We start from the raw sequence: 17,754 nt of genomic DNA on the forward strand, positions 1-17,754 counted from the left end.
AGGAGGAACAGTAAGTGGTGAGATAAGGAGAGATAACTTCCCTGAAAGTTTGGCATCTCCACAAGCTGAGCTAGAGGAGAAATTTAGAAAATTAGATTTTGATCTCAGCTCACTGTATCTTAAGCAAGTCACTTCCCCTTTCTACGCCTTGATTTCCTCACTAAAAAGGAAAAGGTTGAACTAGACATTCTAAGAGTCTATGTTCTAGGGGCCATTCTAGTCTAGCATTCTACATATTTAGGTCTACTTCATCTCTAACATTTTGTGCTCTAACATCCCTTTAGGGTCTGAGAGTCCATGACTTTATATCAGCTTGGGAAAAGCAATAGATTATATTAAATAAAAACATATTCTACAAAAGCAACTTTATTACAAATGAAAGGTATGTATTCTGAATATTATTAGAGAATCATGCACTCTTAAACTTGGGAGGTTTCTAAGGAGTCAACGAATCCAAATCCCTGTCTGATACATGAATCTCTTTTTATAAATTAGCAAATGGAAAAGTGATAAACCTAAGCACTAACTTGTAAAAGAAGTCATTTCACCTAAACTTGACTGCAATAATATGCCATGAGGAAGGAAAATCGGGCTCCACCAGACGGAGGAGGAAGACATGCTACATCTTGGAATATATGTTTTAAGTTATACCACCTGACCACAACTAGATAAAAAGATAAAAAGAAACACTTCTTACCAGCATATTCTCCCATATTTATCTCTTCTTCAAAGATATCACTGAAGCCTTCTCCAGAATTGAGAAGATCCAAGCGGCCATCAATAAACTATAAAAAGGACACAAATAAAACATCTCCCACAGGAAAAAGATGTTATTTAGCTCTAAATATTGTCTGTCCTTAATGCCTATAGCCAGTGCTGTCTCTTCCAGAAACGTTCTCTGTTTTACACTATTTGGGAGTTATCTCACCTTTCTTAGATTTCTCATAGCACTATTTTTCTCATGTCTTTTTCTTTTGCATTATAGCTATTTGGGTACATGTCCTTACTTCCCTGATAGACTGTAAATTCCTTGAATTTATATATGTATTTTAAAATCTCTCAGTGGTCATATAGTCAGTCATTTGGCAGATAAACATTGTTAAGCACCTTGTAAGTCACTGGAAATACAAAGAAAGGCAAAAGACAGTTCCTGTTCTCAAGAAACTCCCAGTCTAATGGGGGAGGACCATAAGAAAACAACAATGTTCAAACAAGTCATATACAGAATTGGAAATAATCAATAGAAAGTACTAGTCTAATCATCACATGGTATACTCAATAAGTTATTTTTTAGCCCTTGCTTGAAGATCTACAGGGAAGGGGTATTCATTATTTCTTGAAGCATCCTTCCACTTATGGGAAGTTTTCATGACATTGATCTTAAATCAGTCTTTTTGCAATTTCCACCTATTGTTCCTGGTTTTGTCCTCTTGGACGAAATAAAACAAATCTAATCCTTCCTCTACAAGTCAAGCTTTCAAATACTCAAATACTATCATGGCCATTCTTTTTCTTCAGTCTAACCATGACCAGTTCTTTCACTAGATCACTATTTCATGGACTCAAGGCCATTCAGTATCCTGGCTGGTCTCCTTTGTATAATCCTTTTTTTTAAGAATCCCTTACCTTCTGCCTTGGAACCGTTCCAAGGCAGAAGAGTGGTAAGGGCTAGGCAATGGGGGTTAAGTGACTTACCCAAGTGACTTACACACAGCCAGGCAGTATCTGAGGTCACATTTGAACCCAGGATCTCCTGTCTCTAGGCCTGGCTCTCAATCCACTGAGCTACCCAATGGCCCCCACTCTGGATAGTCTTGATTTTATTTATGTTCATCGTAAATCAAGGTACTTAGTTCTGAACTTGATACTTCAGTATCTGAAGTCTGATGAAGGGAGTTATCATTTCACGTAGAATATCTTCCTTTCTTAATGCAGTCCAAGATGGCATTAGGATCTTTGTTTGCCACATCACACCTGACTGTCTCACATAGAGCTAATTGTCCATTAAAATCCATTGACCATTTTTAGATTGACTATTGCCTATCCATGTTTCTTCCATCTTATATTTGTTGAATTGACATTTTATACCTACATGCAAGAATTTGCATTTATCACCACATTTATCTTATTAGATTCAGGCCAAGATTGCTAGATTGTTAAGATCTTCTTGGATCCCGACTTTCTCATTCATTGTGTTAGTTACTCCTCCTAATTAAGTTATCTGCAAATTTGCTGAACACATCTATGTCATTATCCAAGTCACTTAAAAATGTTAAATAGCACAAAGCCAACTATGGCTCCCTGAGGTCTAACATTTGAGACCTCTTGCTATGATGACATTGAACTATTAATAATGATTCTTTAAGTTTGTCCATCTGATCATTTCTGAATCCATGGGATTATTTATTAGCTAATCCATATTCCCCTGGGGTCTTTGACATATTAAGGATTCCGTGAAGCCTTGTTGAGCTGAACTGAATCTCAGGATATGATAATAAAAGAAAATTCTTTTTATATGCCTGGAGAGGCCTTCTAAGGTGATTTCATGTCCAATAAGAACACATACAAATATAACTTGTATGTCAATTTGAGTATAGTACTTACGCCATGTAAAAACTGAGACTTTTATGTAAAGAGCACTGAAGTTGGATTAAAAAATATCAAGAGTTAAATATGGACTCCAATATATAACTTTTCCATGGGAATATGGGCCACAATACGAATATCTGAGTGAAGGTTTCTCAAACAGTGGAATAGGGCTAGTAAGCCTGGATCTTCTGCTTAAGCCACTTCTCTTGCTCTGACCCTTGGTTTCTTGTTATTTCAAATAAAAGTTTGATCTACATATTTTCCAAAAGTATGTTCCTTCTAGCTTTAAATCCTATTATCCTTTTATTATTATCTTATTGGATTTCTATGAGGAAATATATTTTTTAAAATGTGAGGTGCTAAGAGAAATGGGAGATATTATTACTGCTTATAAAAATAAAGACATTATTAGAACAGATTAAATGATTTACTTTAAAAATACCTTTCATGTATTTTTAAAAGTTTAAAACAACTTGGATTATTGTAACTTCTTGGGTTATTACTTCAGAAGCATACATTTGGGGAGTACTCCAAAGAGAAGAGTCAAGGGAATAGTGTGTACCTGTTTAAACAACTGAAGTTGTATGGCATTCTGAAGGAACTGCCTCATGGCACTGGATCGATGAGACACAAAGGTTTCTTCAGAAAAAGTTATTGGTTCCTCCTGGGAAGGGAAGGACATGAGGAATGGGGAAGAGGGAGAGAGGGAAAGAAAGAAACATTAGACTTTACTGAGTCATTATGGTCAAACAGGAATAACATTCTAGAAATACCAAGGACAATAAAAGTGTAATGGAACCTACATTTCAAACAGTTTCAAATCATCAATGGTAGTGAGATATGTTCTCAGTTGCTTTCCAGTTCTAACATTCTAGAGTCTCAGGTTTCTTCCTTTTCTAATTTCTATGATTTTAATAGGATCCAAATTAAAATCCACATGCTCTAGAGTATTTTGCTAATTATTCTCTACTTGCTGAGAAAGTTTGATTCTTCAAACCACTTTGAATAACTCAATAAAATGATACAACAAAATCCTCTGTTTTTGTATATTCAACACCTTAAAAATCTTCTTTGAACAGATTCAGAGGGTTAACCTACACAAACAAGTCTTTAATTTCAGTGGTGTGTTCTCAGTTCAGAAAGATTAGACTTTTATATCTTGAAAAGAATCAAATCTCCCCCTTTTCCCAGGCTTGTTGGCAAAAGACAGATTGTTTTGAAGCTCTACTTTCATCTTGTTTTAATGAGTTATGTTAATGTTGAAGTCTGCTGTGTAGCTGCCATCAGGCCACATATTTCCTCCATGTTTAAAACTATACAGCCTGAGTTCGGCAAGGAGACACATTTATTAAATAAGAAAAACAGCAGTGACAAAGAGCCAGAAGATTTGGCTTGTGTAAAATTAGTTTTGAGTTCTTTTAATGCACCCACCAAAATGTTCAAAGCTTTAATGCTGGAGAGAGCTTCCTTGTTCAGCAGCTGTGGGAGGCATGCCAGTCAGCAGGGACTGACTGAAACACAGCCGGGATTCACAGGTCTATTTGGTTTCAGTTCCTGAACTAGCCCTAGTCTATGGATCTGAACCGGTGTGAGCAGCTTTGGCTTCAGCATCCTGGCATAATAGGTGAACAGTTTGGGGAGTGGCTTTATAGGAGACAGGCAGGGGGACGCGATTCAAAGAATCATCAACTAAGAGTATTATTGCTGCAAAGGACTTAAGAACAAAGAAAGTTAGACAATTTTAGAAATCATCTAATTTAGTCTATTTTATAGAGAGTGAAACTGAGGCCCAGAGAAAGAAATTTAGTTATTCAGCATATGCTCACTAATTGGGTAGGAACAAAATTAAGTGCTAGAGATACAATGACAATGGACTGTCTTTGCTCTCACCCAAACTCAACAAACATTGAGTCCTTACATTCTGCTGAGCAGATATGGCATATAGATAGAAAAATGAATATAAGATAATTTGAAGAGAAATAGAACACTACCCAATGAGGAGGTTCAGGAAAGGTTTTTGGGAGAAGGTGACACCTGAGTTAATCTTTGGAAGAATTTAAAGATTAGACAGGAATGAGGAGGGAGTGCATCCTAGGGAAAGGGGCAGCCTTTAGATTTTAAGCTGCTTTGAGATTTAATTGAAGAGTCAAACCTAGAAAAGTGCTTTGCAAATCATAGGAACTCCAAATAAATATGAGTAATTATTTTTATTCTATAGGGAAAAGTGGCCATCGCCAGGCCCTATACCAATGTAGTTTTGCTTTCATCATACGGAGATGACTAAGTCTGTGATAGGGACACGCTAATGAGAAAGGATGAAAACCTGTTTCCTCCATGAGGTGCGGCACTGATGAGCAACATGGAATAGATTTCAGAGAATTTGGTTGGGGGTGTTAAGTTGGAGAGATGCTGTTGTTCAGTTCTCTTTGTTAGAGAGCTTTTCTCAAGTCAGACTGATCCTTCCCTTAGTGACTATGTTGGGGTGGGGGGCAGCAACCTAGCTTTTTTAAAGAAGACTGATAAAATACACAACCTGAATCCAAGTAATCACTAATTGTTCAGATAAAGGAACAGTGTATTTGGAGGAAAAAAGTATCCTTGTATGAGAAAACATTGCCACATAAGCACACTGAAAACAATAATTATGATATTAGAACTATAACAATTCATCCCATGATGTCAATAATAGTATTTCTATTATATTTTATGGTTAAAAAGCACTCTGTTGCAATTGTTCACAACTGCCTGTATGATAGGCAATGTAATATAGTGGAATTCACTGTACTAAATTCAAGTCCTATAGTTTACTCATTGCCAGTGGGGCTTGGGCAAATTACTTCAGTTCTCTAGGTCTCAGTTTCTTCATGTGCAAAATGAAAGGAATGACTTAAATGGTTTCTGAGGTCCCTTATAGCTCTAGATCTATGAGCCAATTCTTTCCATTTCACAGATTTGGAACCTTGGGCTAATGGGAGGGAAATAACTTGCCTAAGGTCAGTAAGTATATGGCTGAGGTAGGACTCAAACCCAAGTCTCCTTACTTCATGTCTACTTTTCTTCCCACTATTCTACCCCACCAACATAACCGCCTTGAAGGGGAGGGGGCCACAATATTGTTTTTCATCTTTTTACTGCCAATGCTAAGTATAAGATCTAGCATATAACACATATATACTTAATTAAATTGTTTCAAAGTAAATAGAATGGAATCAGAGAATCACAGATTTCAAGTATGCTCTTTCTTCAGCCCCTACCAGGAAGAATGTCTACTCTTAAGTGGTTTAATGAATGAATTTCTTGGGATGCAGTGGTAAAGGAAAGAAGTATGATGGGAACAAATAAGCTGAAACATATGAGGACCATAGAATTTATAGAGTTAAGAGTTAGAATGCATCTCAGAATTCATCATTATGGAATGGTTAAGTGATTTGCTTAGTTACTCAACTTTTAGTAATAAAAATAATAATAATGATAGCTAAGATTTATATACCACTTTCTTATTTGATCCTCACAATAACACTAAGAAGTATTATGCTGTTATTTATAAAATAAATATATTTTAACATGAGGAAACTGGGGTAAACAGAGTTTTAATTTCTCAGGTTACACAGCTTGTGTCTAAGGCTGATCTGAATGCAAGTCTTCTTCACTTGAGGCCTGGGCTTCTATTTGATACCATCTTCTAGCTCAGAACTGCAGACTCAGTATCCAGTGTTCATTTCACAGAAAGCTCCCTCTTATTATCTAGGAGTTGCTCATAAGTCATGAAGGAAATACATGGAAATATATGATAGGAAAATGAGTTGAACTGACCCTATAGCACAATTGATATTAAGTCATGCAGCTGTGGTACCTGGATCAAATTTATATGACAATATAGAATATAATGTATATATACTGTGTAATTGTATAATTATGCTTATAACAATCACATAATATAGAATTATAATTATATAACATAAAATATAATGGAACACATAGGTAATATTATAATACAGTATAAATTATTTAATCTCAACTAGGTACTCACTATAGCAAGGCAATTTTTAAGTATCTCTCTAATTGACTCACTTTCTTACTAGACAGTGGCTTTTCCAAACTTTTTTCCATCCTTCATCAAACCTCTTAAAGTTCCCCCACCTGCTCAGCTGAGAACCTCACCTAATATTTCACTGCCAAAAATTGAGCTCATTTGCTAAGGGCTCCCTCTTCTCCCTTTCTTCTTGTGTCACACCAAAAGTTCTCTGCCACTATCTCCTCTTTTACTTATCTCACATGAGGAAGTGGATCTTCTCTTTGCCAAAGCAGACTACTCTATATGCACAAGTGATCATATTCTTTTCTCTCTTTTTCAGAAAATTGCTTTTACCCTCAGTTTTTCACTTATCTTTAATTTCTCCCTGTCTGCTGGCTGCTTCTCTATTGCGTACAGTAATGGCCATGTTTCCCCCATATACCCTGACTTGATTCATATATCCATTCCATCTAGCTACCATTTCATATCCTTCCTTCCTTCCTTCCTTCCTTCCTTCCTTCCTTCCTTCCTTCCTTCCTTCCTTCCTTCCTTCCTTCCTTCCTTCCATTTGTGGCTAAACTCCTTGAGATGGCTATTTATAGTTGATGCCACTTCTTCCTTACCTCTCACTCTCTTCAACATGGTTTCAAATATAATTTAATCAAAACAACTTCCTTTAAAGTTACTAACAATCTTTCAATTGCTAAATTTAATGGCATTTTCTCAATCATCTTCCTTCTGGATCATTCTGTAGCCTTTGACATGAAGATCACCCTATTTTCCTTGATACTCTCTTTCTGTAATAACTTGTTTGTTGGTCTCCCTATCTCAAGTGTCTCTCCACTCCAGGTTATCCTCCACTCAGCTATCCATGTGGTTTTTTTGACTGATTATGCCATCCCCTTGCTTAATAAAATTTCAGTGATTCTCTATCATACCCAGAATCAAATATAAATTTTCCTGTTTGGATTTTACAGCCCTTAATAACCTCTGCCTCACCCACGTATACTTCTTGATCCTGTGACATTGACCTCCATATTGTTCCTTCAATAAGACACTGTCTCTTTTCATTGGTTGTCTCCTATGTCTAGGCACTGAGATAGTTCTTACCAAGGCACTGAGATGGGAAATCAAAAGTCACATAGGAGTAACAATTAGGACTATTTTGTTATATCACGGATTTGTAGTAGTGTGAAATTAGCTAAAAAGATAGGTTGGACCCATAGGTTGTGAAGGGCTTTAAATATCAAAAAGGAATTTATTTTATCCCAGAGAAAATAGGGAGTCACAGAAATTTATCAAGCAAAAGAATAATATAGTCATACTTAGCTTTAAACATGTCAAAGTGTGTTGACTTTTGATCCATCCTCTATAGAGCTGCCAAATGTCTGGATGTAGGAAGCTACTATAAGAGTACAGTTAAGAGTTGATGAGGTTCTGCACTAGGATAGTGGACATGTGAGGGGGCAGATATAAGAGGTTTGCAGAGGTAGAATGGGCAAGATTTGATAACTGATTATCTATGAGGAGTAAAGAAGACTGACTACTCAAGAATGGCTTTGAGGTTATAATCTTGGGAGAATGGTGGTACCTTTGATTAAAACAGTGAGGTTAAAAAAGAGGGACAAGTTTTTAGAGGAAAGATGATGAATTCCATTTTGGACATAATGAATTTAAGATATTTGTGAGATATCCAGATGGAGAGGTTCAGCAGGCAGGTGAGAGATTAAGGCTGGATCTAGTGTTGGAAATATTCTAGAGGATTCATTGAGATAATGTAAACCCACAGGAACTGAGATCATAAAGACACTGGGATTGAAGAGAGAAGGACTGGGATAGGATCTTGGAGATAGGAAGTCATTGAGAGGTGAAGAAATGAAGGAAATCTCTTTTCTGAAAGTTTGGTTGTGAAAGGGAGAACTACAGCATGAGAGGATGACAATTAAAAAAAAATTTTAAGGAGGAAACATGAACATGTCTGTAGACAACAAAGAAGGGGCCAACAAAAAAAAGAATATGAATATAGAAAAAGAGAAGAGAGAGTCAAATATACAAGATTCCTATTTCCCCTTAGGGAGAGGTTGAATCAAATGCACAAGTAAAAGGATTGGCTTTGGCAAGGAAAAGGTTGAGAGGCCTGGTGTCTTGCTTCCTCACTGGTTATAGAAGAGAAGGGCAAAGTTGATTTAACTCAACGTCCATCATTATAACAAGGGTAATTTTACCCTAGGCCTCAGCTTTGACGGTGATTTGATAATCATTCCATGAGTGAAAAAGTGCTGTGTGTGTGTGTGTGTGTGTGTGTGTATGTATGTGTGAGGGAGGGAGGGAGGGTTAGAGCAACCTGTGCTACTCAGGACAGTCAGACAGATTGGTGTCACAGGGCTAGTTTGGATGACTGGATAGTGTTTCAGAGCCCTTTCTGATAATGGTAGGATAGCAAGAAAGATTGATAGGCAATGAGAAGTGAGTGAGAGGTAAAGAAATGGAGCCAATGAATATAGATGACATTTTTTTTTGATTGAGAAAAGGAAAAGAGACAGATGAGAGTTTGAGATCATGACTTGGATGAGTGAAAGGCCTTTTTTTTGTTTTGTTTTGTTTTTAAAGGTTCAGGGAAATCTCATTGGCATGTTTCAGGGAGGTGAGAAAAGAGATACTAGAGAAGGTGTGGAGATAAGAGAGATTGAAGCATCAAAGTGGCTAAATTATACTTTAGGGTTTTAAAAAAAATACCAGTTGCACATTGTCATTTTATTAGCAAATTTCTATGTTTTCATTTTGGCATTTAATGTTAATGCTACAATTTGTCAGTTTCCATCAGAAACATATATAGGCTTCAAATTCTTAGTTAAATAAGTTATTTAGAGGAGGCAGTTGTGGTATAGCAAAAAAGAACATGATGAGATTTGAAGTCAGTTATATCCTTGTACAACGACTCACTACTCATGTGACCCTAAGCAATCAAAACTGCTTTAAGCTTAAATTTCATCATCTATAAAATGGCATAATAATATTTGCACTATATATAACACAAGGGTATAGTGAGAGTCAAATGAGTGAATGTATGGTAAATGAAATAATTTATATAAATCACCTCATAAAACATACAGTGGTATGTATATTTAAGTCAATAAAAATCATAATAACCTGAACTCCCTCAGTAGATGATAGTCACAAGAGAAAACCTGTCTATAATTGCCCAGATATAACAGATCCAGAAAAACTTAATAAAGTTTTTAATAGACATGACCATATTAAATATTCATGATCTCAAAATTATGTGGAATGAAGAGTTTCCAAAATTTTAAGAGGTAAAAGCAAAAATCAAGATTATGTATGAATAGAATGAAGTACATATCAGCCCAGCCATCCTATCTGCTACTAAAGCAGCTCTGGGGATGTTTTCTGAGTCTACAAAAGATAAGCTCACATCCCAGTATATTTATTAAATTTTAAAAAGCAGACATTTTGTCTACCTGTACAATAGTCCACAGAACATTAAGTTTAAAAGAATAATAGCAGGACAGTGACCTGTTCTAGGACTATTTCTATCATAATATGATGAGAAGAATGAGATGATAATAATAGTAGCAAACATAACTAACACTGTTAAAAGTCACAGTTAGTCCTTGATGATGTATACTCTAGATTGTATTCCATTAGATATAAATGGTAGGTTTTTACATTGGAAAGTCTCAAAGAATCCTCTAAAAAGGAATCTCTTTACTAAGGGAAAACAGCTATCAGTGTTGCTTTAAAAAAAAAAGTCTCACAATTATAGCAACATAGGATTGGGGCTGATTTCAATCATTCTGTGCCTTTTGATTATTACCATTAATATTCTCCCTACTTTTCCTTTGGAAGAGATGGTTCAGTCATTTGCAGGTGAAATCTTTTGCTTGTATGCATGAGACAATCCAACTTTTATTGTGTCATCTCTGCCCCCATGTGTCTTCCAGCTCATCGGATATTCTTATACTAATCAGTATTTCCTGACTTCCCCTTACTTGTCTTTGTTAACTTGGAGGAAAGAAAGGAAAGATATCTTTGCTCTCACAGGGTAGGCTCACATGGCGGTCAGAACTCTTGTGATTTGAATGTCTTTACTGTAATATAGCAGGAATGTGTGTGGGAAACTGTAAATATAAGGGCGATAGGAGCAGAATGGGTAAATACTGTACCAAGGCAATTTTCACTAGGGCCCACTCTATTCTTCTGGTTGCATCCAAATCATTTGACTAGCGCTTGTTAGGCACCTCTATTTGTCAAAACTTGAGGCATCCTAACAATGAACTCGCCTCACTTTCAGGAGATTGATTCTTTATTAAAGCCTCATTAAGGTGAGGGGGGGGTTGGGCTGGAAGCAACTCTCATCCATTCCTGAGACGAATCTCGATTGCCTAATAAAATGGCACCTTCAGGTCCTTGCCAAGGTACACAAGAGCTGAGCCTTTCCTATACTAGTTTGATGAAAGAGGTTTGAGAATGAGCTATCTTGTGTCCCAACTACAAGTCACTGACTACCCATTATTAGTGTTGCTCAGTACTTGTGGCTATGTCGTTTATCACTCCAAGTATAAACTGAACAAGTCAGTGATCTCTTATGCAGTGACCCCACAATTCCAAGTGTTCTTTATTGGATCCTGTTGGCTTCTCAGACCCTTAATCTTTCTGTGAAAAGACAGGAGGGGATGTTTGGTATGATGGACAGAACCCTAAATTTGGAGTTACTCTAATTCTGTTCTGGACATTAATTAGCTGCAAAAAAAAAAAAAACACCTTTCTTCTGTTCACTATTCTCTAATAGTAAATGAGATACTGGATTAGATTATCTCCAAGTTACCTTTCTAGTTCAGGTACTCTATGTTCTAAATTCTAAAATTCTATTTTCTAAGGTCCTTTTCAACTCTAAATGGCTATGAAACTCTTTGTCACTATTTTGGCAGTATCTGAAAGGTCTGGGTTAGCAAGATCTTCTTGCTTTGTATATTGTAGGCCTTTTGGGGAGCATTCTACATAACTTGATGAAATAATGGTCTTGTTAGTTGCCATCTTTAGTGTTTTCTAAAATTAGGAGATGGTTTCTTAGAATGAGACTGACATGTTGGGTGATAAGGGAAAAATCTCTACATCCGGACTAAATGATCAGTAAGGTCTTTTCTAACAATCTCGGAGTTTGAGTCTAGGTTCTGATAGTGTTGCTTCTGAGGCGTAATAGAAGTCTTATTGAACCAAGACAGTAAGATACCAAAGAAAAAGAACTAGACTTAAAAAGTCAAAAGACTGAAGTTTGAATCTTGGCTCTGGCATTTACTAGCTATATGACTATAGGCAACTCAGTTCTTCTCTTTAAGTCTCTGAAAATGGGGATGATAAATAACACTAGGATTATTTACCTTAAAAGTAGTTATGAGAAATGATTTGTAAAATTTAAAAGAAATATCAGTTATTAATACTGGTAAGATGACTCTTTATTCTTGAATTAAAATTATTCTTTCTATATTTCTGTGCCTAATTCCCCAATGGCAGTGAGGTTTCAGTTCAGTGAACTAAAATCAAGAGAAGTTTGGAGGCTCTATGGGTCAAGTGATAAAAGTAAGGGTTTTGTTTTGTTTTGTTTTGTTAGCCCCATACTGATTTGGGCTGAGGCCTCTGAGCCAGGTCTGTCTGTTGTCTGGAAAGATGAATATGCCCACTCTCTATTGTGGGAGATGGGAAGAGAAATAAGAACTGGGTCTCTGCCATTAAGAAGTTTACAATCTAAAAGTAGGTTATGATATCTACACGGAAAAATAACATTATAAAACTGAACACAATAAGAAATACACAAAGTATTATATGAGGTACAAGTAAGAAAGGTACATGGATTCTTAGAATGAATTAGAAGACTCATCAGGGCAAAGATTGTCAGCACTGGAAGGGGCCTTGAAGGTAGATTGTCAGAGCTAGAAGAGATATAAGAAATTATCTTGCCCAGGAATAATTAACATGGTGTCCATGGAAGTCGAAGGGATCTATCAAAAGATTTTAGGAGATCTATGAACTTGGATGGGAAAATCACATCTTTATTTTAACACAACTGGTTTCCTCTGTACTCTGATAACTATTATGATTGGCTTTCCTTTGTAATCTTAGATATTTTACTTTATGCATTTAAGAGCATCATTTTTAGGTATCTTCACTAGACTGATCCCCAAAAAGTTAAGAACCTCTGATCTAGTTTGATATATGTCAGTTTTACAGATGAAGAAACTGAGGGCCAGGAAGGTAAAAGGACTCACCACAGATAACATAACAAGCTAGTGGCAGAGCTAGGACTAGATCCTCTGGTTTCCAATCTAATTTAATTCTTCCCTCTATGTATAATTAATTAAATCTTATTGAAATTTATGTGCACAGATACTTCAAATCAAAATCTTCCCATTCATATTAAATTCAGGTTTTGTTAGATTTAGAAATGTTTCAAAATCCTCTCTTGCACCAGTCACTAAAAGGTGAAACAGTCATGATTTTAATGAATTAAAGTCTTATAGTTAAGATTCACAGAAGAGTAAGGTTGAGTTATGAAAGCATCTGACCTAAGCTTCTAGTTTTATTCTGATGGACCCTGCTGTGAACAAACCCATTTGTCCCTGAAAATCTCTCAAACCTTTGGAATTTTCAACTTCACCTGTGAAGCTCCTACTCATTATCTATGGAGTTTTCAATTGATTCAATGAGTCAGGGAGATAATCCTGGAGTACAACTTGTCTTTTGGTAACTAAGTCCTTGATGGGGTTAAGCAGTTGAGTTTGACTCTCCTTCAGGTCAGAGATAAAAAAATCTGCTAATATGATCTAAGCTTCAATCCTCACGCCTGGCTATGCTGATTAATGTTCTTATCATCTAGGAGTATCTGAGCCCAGATCATCTCCCAAGAAGACAAAAGGTTTAATCAAGCCTCATAATGGAACTAAATCTGAACTGCCAGGAAAGAAAAGCAATGATGAGACACCCTGAATTTCCACTGCATATCAGAGAACAGGGGCAAGCATCTCAACTACAAGGCGGCTGATGGGGAAATAGATGTAAACAGTTTGGTCTCAGGAAAAGAGGTTTCATAATGAATGTCTTACTTTTGGAAAAAAAAATGTTTCTTTTAGAGAATTAGATACTTCATGAGAACTTTGAAAGATCTCTATCTTTTAAAAGATGGCAGGCAAAGGATTTGGAGTTGGAAGGGAACCTTAGAAATCATTTAATCTGATTACCTTTTTTTTATCATTAAAGAAACAGAGAGGGAGTCACATAGGTAGTAAATAGCAAAGAAAATTGTCTAGTGCATGTGTGTATGTGTGTGTGTGTGTGTATACATTATACATACACACAAAGAGCAAGTGGTTATTAGTTTTAATTTTGTAGGTAGAAAGAATGCTGAACTGGAAATCAGGAAATCTGGGTCCTCGTCCCACTGCCACTAACCAGCTATATGCCATTGGGTATGTTGCTTAGTTCCTCTGGGCTTCAGCTTCCTCATCTACAAAATGAGGGGTTTAGACAAAGTGATGTATAAAGTCCTTTTAAACACTCATATTCTATGTTCTAAGGTCCTTCACAGCCTAAAAAGTCTACATTTTACAGTCCTTTACCAGAACTTTGTTTCTATGGACCTAATTACCCTTTGTAAAGTTGTTTTGCCTAACACTGTATTTTTGTTAAATTGATTAACAGCATTAGGTTAGATTTTCCTGTATCACTACTTGAGTATTTTTCTGCTGTTTTCCCTAGGCCCATGCTCTGTAATGTCTGTCAGTTTTGATGGTGAAGACATCTGATTCGATGGGTTGTCACCTCGTTTAAGTTAACCACAAACCCCAAATGATAGTGTCTCCCCAAAGGTGAGGCTGCCTGTCTCTTCCTCTCCTAGGGCTGTGTCTGGCCTCAGGCCTAGCCTTAAATAAAAATTTGCTTCTAACCACACTTGATCTTATTGGTCCCTCAGCTGTCTTCTACTTTCTGGAATTGCTGGTGCTCAGATTCTGAGAATTCACAGAAACAGTACTCAGAATAGATCCAAGCCATCAATGTACAAGTTTCAACTGCATGGAATCTATGCTGTTTTGTTGGGCCATGGCAGAGAAGAGCCCCATACTCTAATATTATTAGGGTATACCAGAAGAATTCCAGAATGGTAGAACTAGAAAGGGCCACAGTCATCTGGTCAAACTTGCTAATTTGCAGATTATTAAAGTGAAGGTTAGATAGGGAGGGCAATGTAGCTGCCGAGTTTCAGAGACTGGGCCAAGATTGGGGTGTCTTGACCCTTGCTCCTTCTATTGCCTCAGGCCATTTTCTTCCTTCTAGTACTTCTGGGAGATCCCGAGACAACCAGCCAACTTAAATTCAGACTGAGGGAAGCACATCCAGTTTGGCAATAGGCCTGGAAGGCAGTTGGCCAGTACCATGGCAAGAAAGGACTCAGATGAGTTTACCATTATAAAGAACCTTGTAATCAGCAGGCAGCTGATTTGGCATCACAGAGAAGGAAAAGAAGCAAGGGCTATCCACAAATTTGTATGAAAGTATAGCTACCTTATCCTTCTGGCTTTGTAGCCTCATTTGCTAGTGTTAAAGAGACATCTCTAGGGGCTGAGGGACAGTTGTATAGCATTGATTTATGCCCCTAAGTGATTAGTTTTTATCTCTTGTCACTTGTTCTAGCTTATTGAGAGATGCTATCAAAGACATTTATGTATCAGGTAAGGGATGGAAATAGATCTCTGAGGCTCTTCTAGTTCTAACTTTTTTCTATGATCAGCTGAGCATTATTTATCTTACTCTGATATTTGATATCTTACTCTGATAATATACCTAGGAGAATTAAAATTCTCAGGAATTTGTAGCGAAATTTCTATTCTTTTGAAAAAAAAATCCTTGGCAAAGAAAGCAATTCACTCCTTAAGTATGTACGTCTTAACCAAAGGTCCAGATATGAGGACAATAAAAAAAAATAGGTTTACACTCCTCCCTTTTATCTGGTTCTTAGGGCCTGGTACCAAAAAGCCTCTAGGGAAGTCTAATAAAACAAAACAAAAAACAAAAAAGAGCTTACCCTTTATAGGTATGCATATTGGAAAACTACAGTTTGGCTCCACTTAACAAAACTCGCCCAAGGCATCCCCTTCATTTTGAATATCCAGATGACTGCTTAGGTTGAAAAAGTAGCTTAGTCACCATAGAGTCATGAAATCCCAGAAGTGGAAGGCCCTTTAGAGATCAAGGTACTTTAGAAAGTCAAGGTACTTCCCAACTTCAGAGCCTCAGTGATCAAGATTCCTTCTTACTTTAAGTCCTTAGATTGTATGTGGCATAGTATCAAGAGACCCAAATTTGGATACCAGTCCCTGATGCTGCTGTTCACTATCTATGTGACCCCTAGGCAAATACCTTCCTGGATTTCAGTTTCCATGGGAAATTTTACATTGCCATTACCATTCCTCACTGGGAGTTCTCTATATCAACAAAATAACAGAGCTGGACCTCTTCCATTTTTTGTGGTATTCTTCAGAAATTGCTATGTAGATTGTGATGCCACTTCAGAATCAACAACAAAGAATCCTAGTACTTCCCCATTTTCTTAACTTTATCTGAGGCAATTTTTGAGATCTAGGAGAAGATTGCTTTGAGCACTAAAGTGAAGTTCTTAGGAAGGAAAACTGAAAATTCTTCTAAAGCCTTTGCCTTGGTCTTCTCATTTTTGGATTCCTTCTCATCCCTCTGCATTTCATAGGGATTATAGGATTCTAGAGAGGAAGGAATTTTAGAAATGATCAGCTGCTCTTTTAATAGACAAAGAAACTAAGATTTGGTGGGGACAAACAACATGCCCAAAGTCACTTAAGTAGGAAGGAACAGAGCTGGGATCTCAACTTCATCCTACTGACTAAATCTGGAACAATGTCAAACTGACAATACTCCTTGTGTAGACCATCTATTCAGCCTGAGAAAAGGCTTAATTTTTCCATTTTGCTTCAAAATTTCTCTTATTTTTGTTTTCCCTAGGATATTCTATCTCCTTAGATCTCCTTAGCCTAACAATGATGGATTCTGCCAACATATTTCAAAGGCAAAAGTGTTCTAGGGACAAATGAGTTTGAGAAATATTGGTCTATAGCATTTGAAAACTCTAAAATATTCATTGAATGGAATTTCAACACTTTCTCCTGACAAGGTCCACACACTGCACAGAGTAAAGCATCTCTTTGTCTGGGGAATATATATATATATATATTTTAGCCACAATGAAACTAATCCAAGGTACAGATTTCACCCAGAGCTCCCTAGACCAGTTGGCAAAAACTAGTGCTCTTCTGTTTGTATAATTATGAAATGAATCTGCCACGTGACTTCCCTTTCTCCACTCCTGTTGTTGTTCTAGTCTTTCAAATGAGGAAATGGTGTAACATTTCTCTCTCTCTCTCTCTCTCTCTCTCTCTCTCTCTCTCTCTCTCTCTCTCTCTCTCTCTCTCTCTCTCTCTCTGTGTGTGTGTGTGTGATATAAGTTGGTGGGGGAAGAAAGGGAGGAAGAAGGAAGGGAATGTCATCTAATTAGACCACATGTGCAGAGAAGCATCTGGCTTAGAGTGTAGCAGTTTACACAGCTCCTTGAGTTGTCGTGGAGACAACCACATGACCAGCTCGGAGCTGAAACTCAGGGGCATGAATCCAGATGCACTCCTAACAGATTCTGACAGAGAGCAGATGGGCAGCTATTTGCAGGGCCAAAAAATGCCAACTCTGCTCCCCTCCAGACCTGTGTGCCCTCGCTGATCATTTCATCTTGTAAAGTCATTCTCTGATGCCCTGAAACCACAAGTTCCTTTTGTGTGTGGACCAATGTTAAAGCTGTCATTTTTTTTTTTAGTTCTCAGATCCATTGGAACTATGAGATCTTCTACCAATTTGGTGGGGAAAGCAGCCAATTCTAAGGAGTGGGGAGGTCCTTCTGTGGTAAATTTCTTTGCTTCTTTTGCCTCTTCTCAGAGTCAATAAAAACTTCCATAAAAATTGTTCATTGATTTCTAGTCTACCATAAACATCATGGTAATTCATAACTACATTAAAAGGTTACAGGAAAAATATTTTCAAAATGGAAAAAAAAGCCTGTT

The 17,754-nt window shown here is 36.9% G+C and overlaps 1 protein-coding gene across 6 annotated transcripts in view; it reads right to left on the reverse strand.

Moving 5' to 3' along the window:
* DENND1A (DENN domain containing 1A) overlaps positions 1-17,754 on the reverse strand; it is a 728,196-nt gene that overhangs the window by 108,959 nt on the left and 601,483 nt on the right. For all 6 annotated transcript variants that reach the window (XM_007474630.3, XM_007474629.3, XM_007474632.3 and 3 more), the window contains 2 exons: positions 3,152-3,253; positions 698-785 (listed from right to left, as the gene is read on the reverse strand). In XM_007474630.3, coding sequence (XP_007474692.2) covers positions 698-785; positions 3,152-3,253 — 190 coding nt within the window. The remainder of the gene's footprint in view (positions 1-697; positions 786-3,151; positions 3,254-17,754) is intronic.

This window comes from Monodelphis domestica, chromosome 1, assembly GCF_027887165.1.
Source record: "Monodelphis domestica isolate mMonDom1 chromosome 1, mMonDom1.pri, whole genome shotgun sequence".
Taxonomy (NCBI): domain Eukaryota; kingdom Metazoa; phylum Chordata; class Mammalia; order Didelphimorphia; family Didelphidae; genus Monodelphis; species Monodelphis domestica.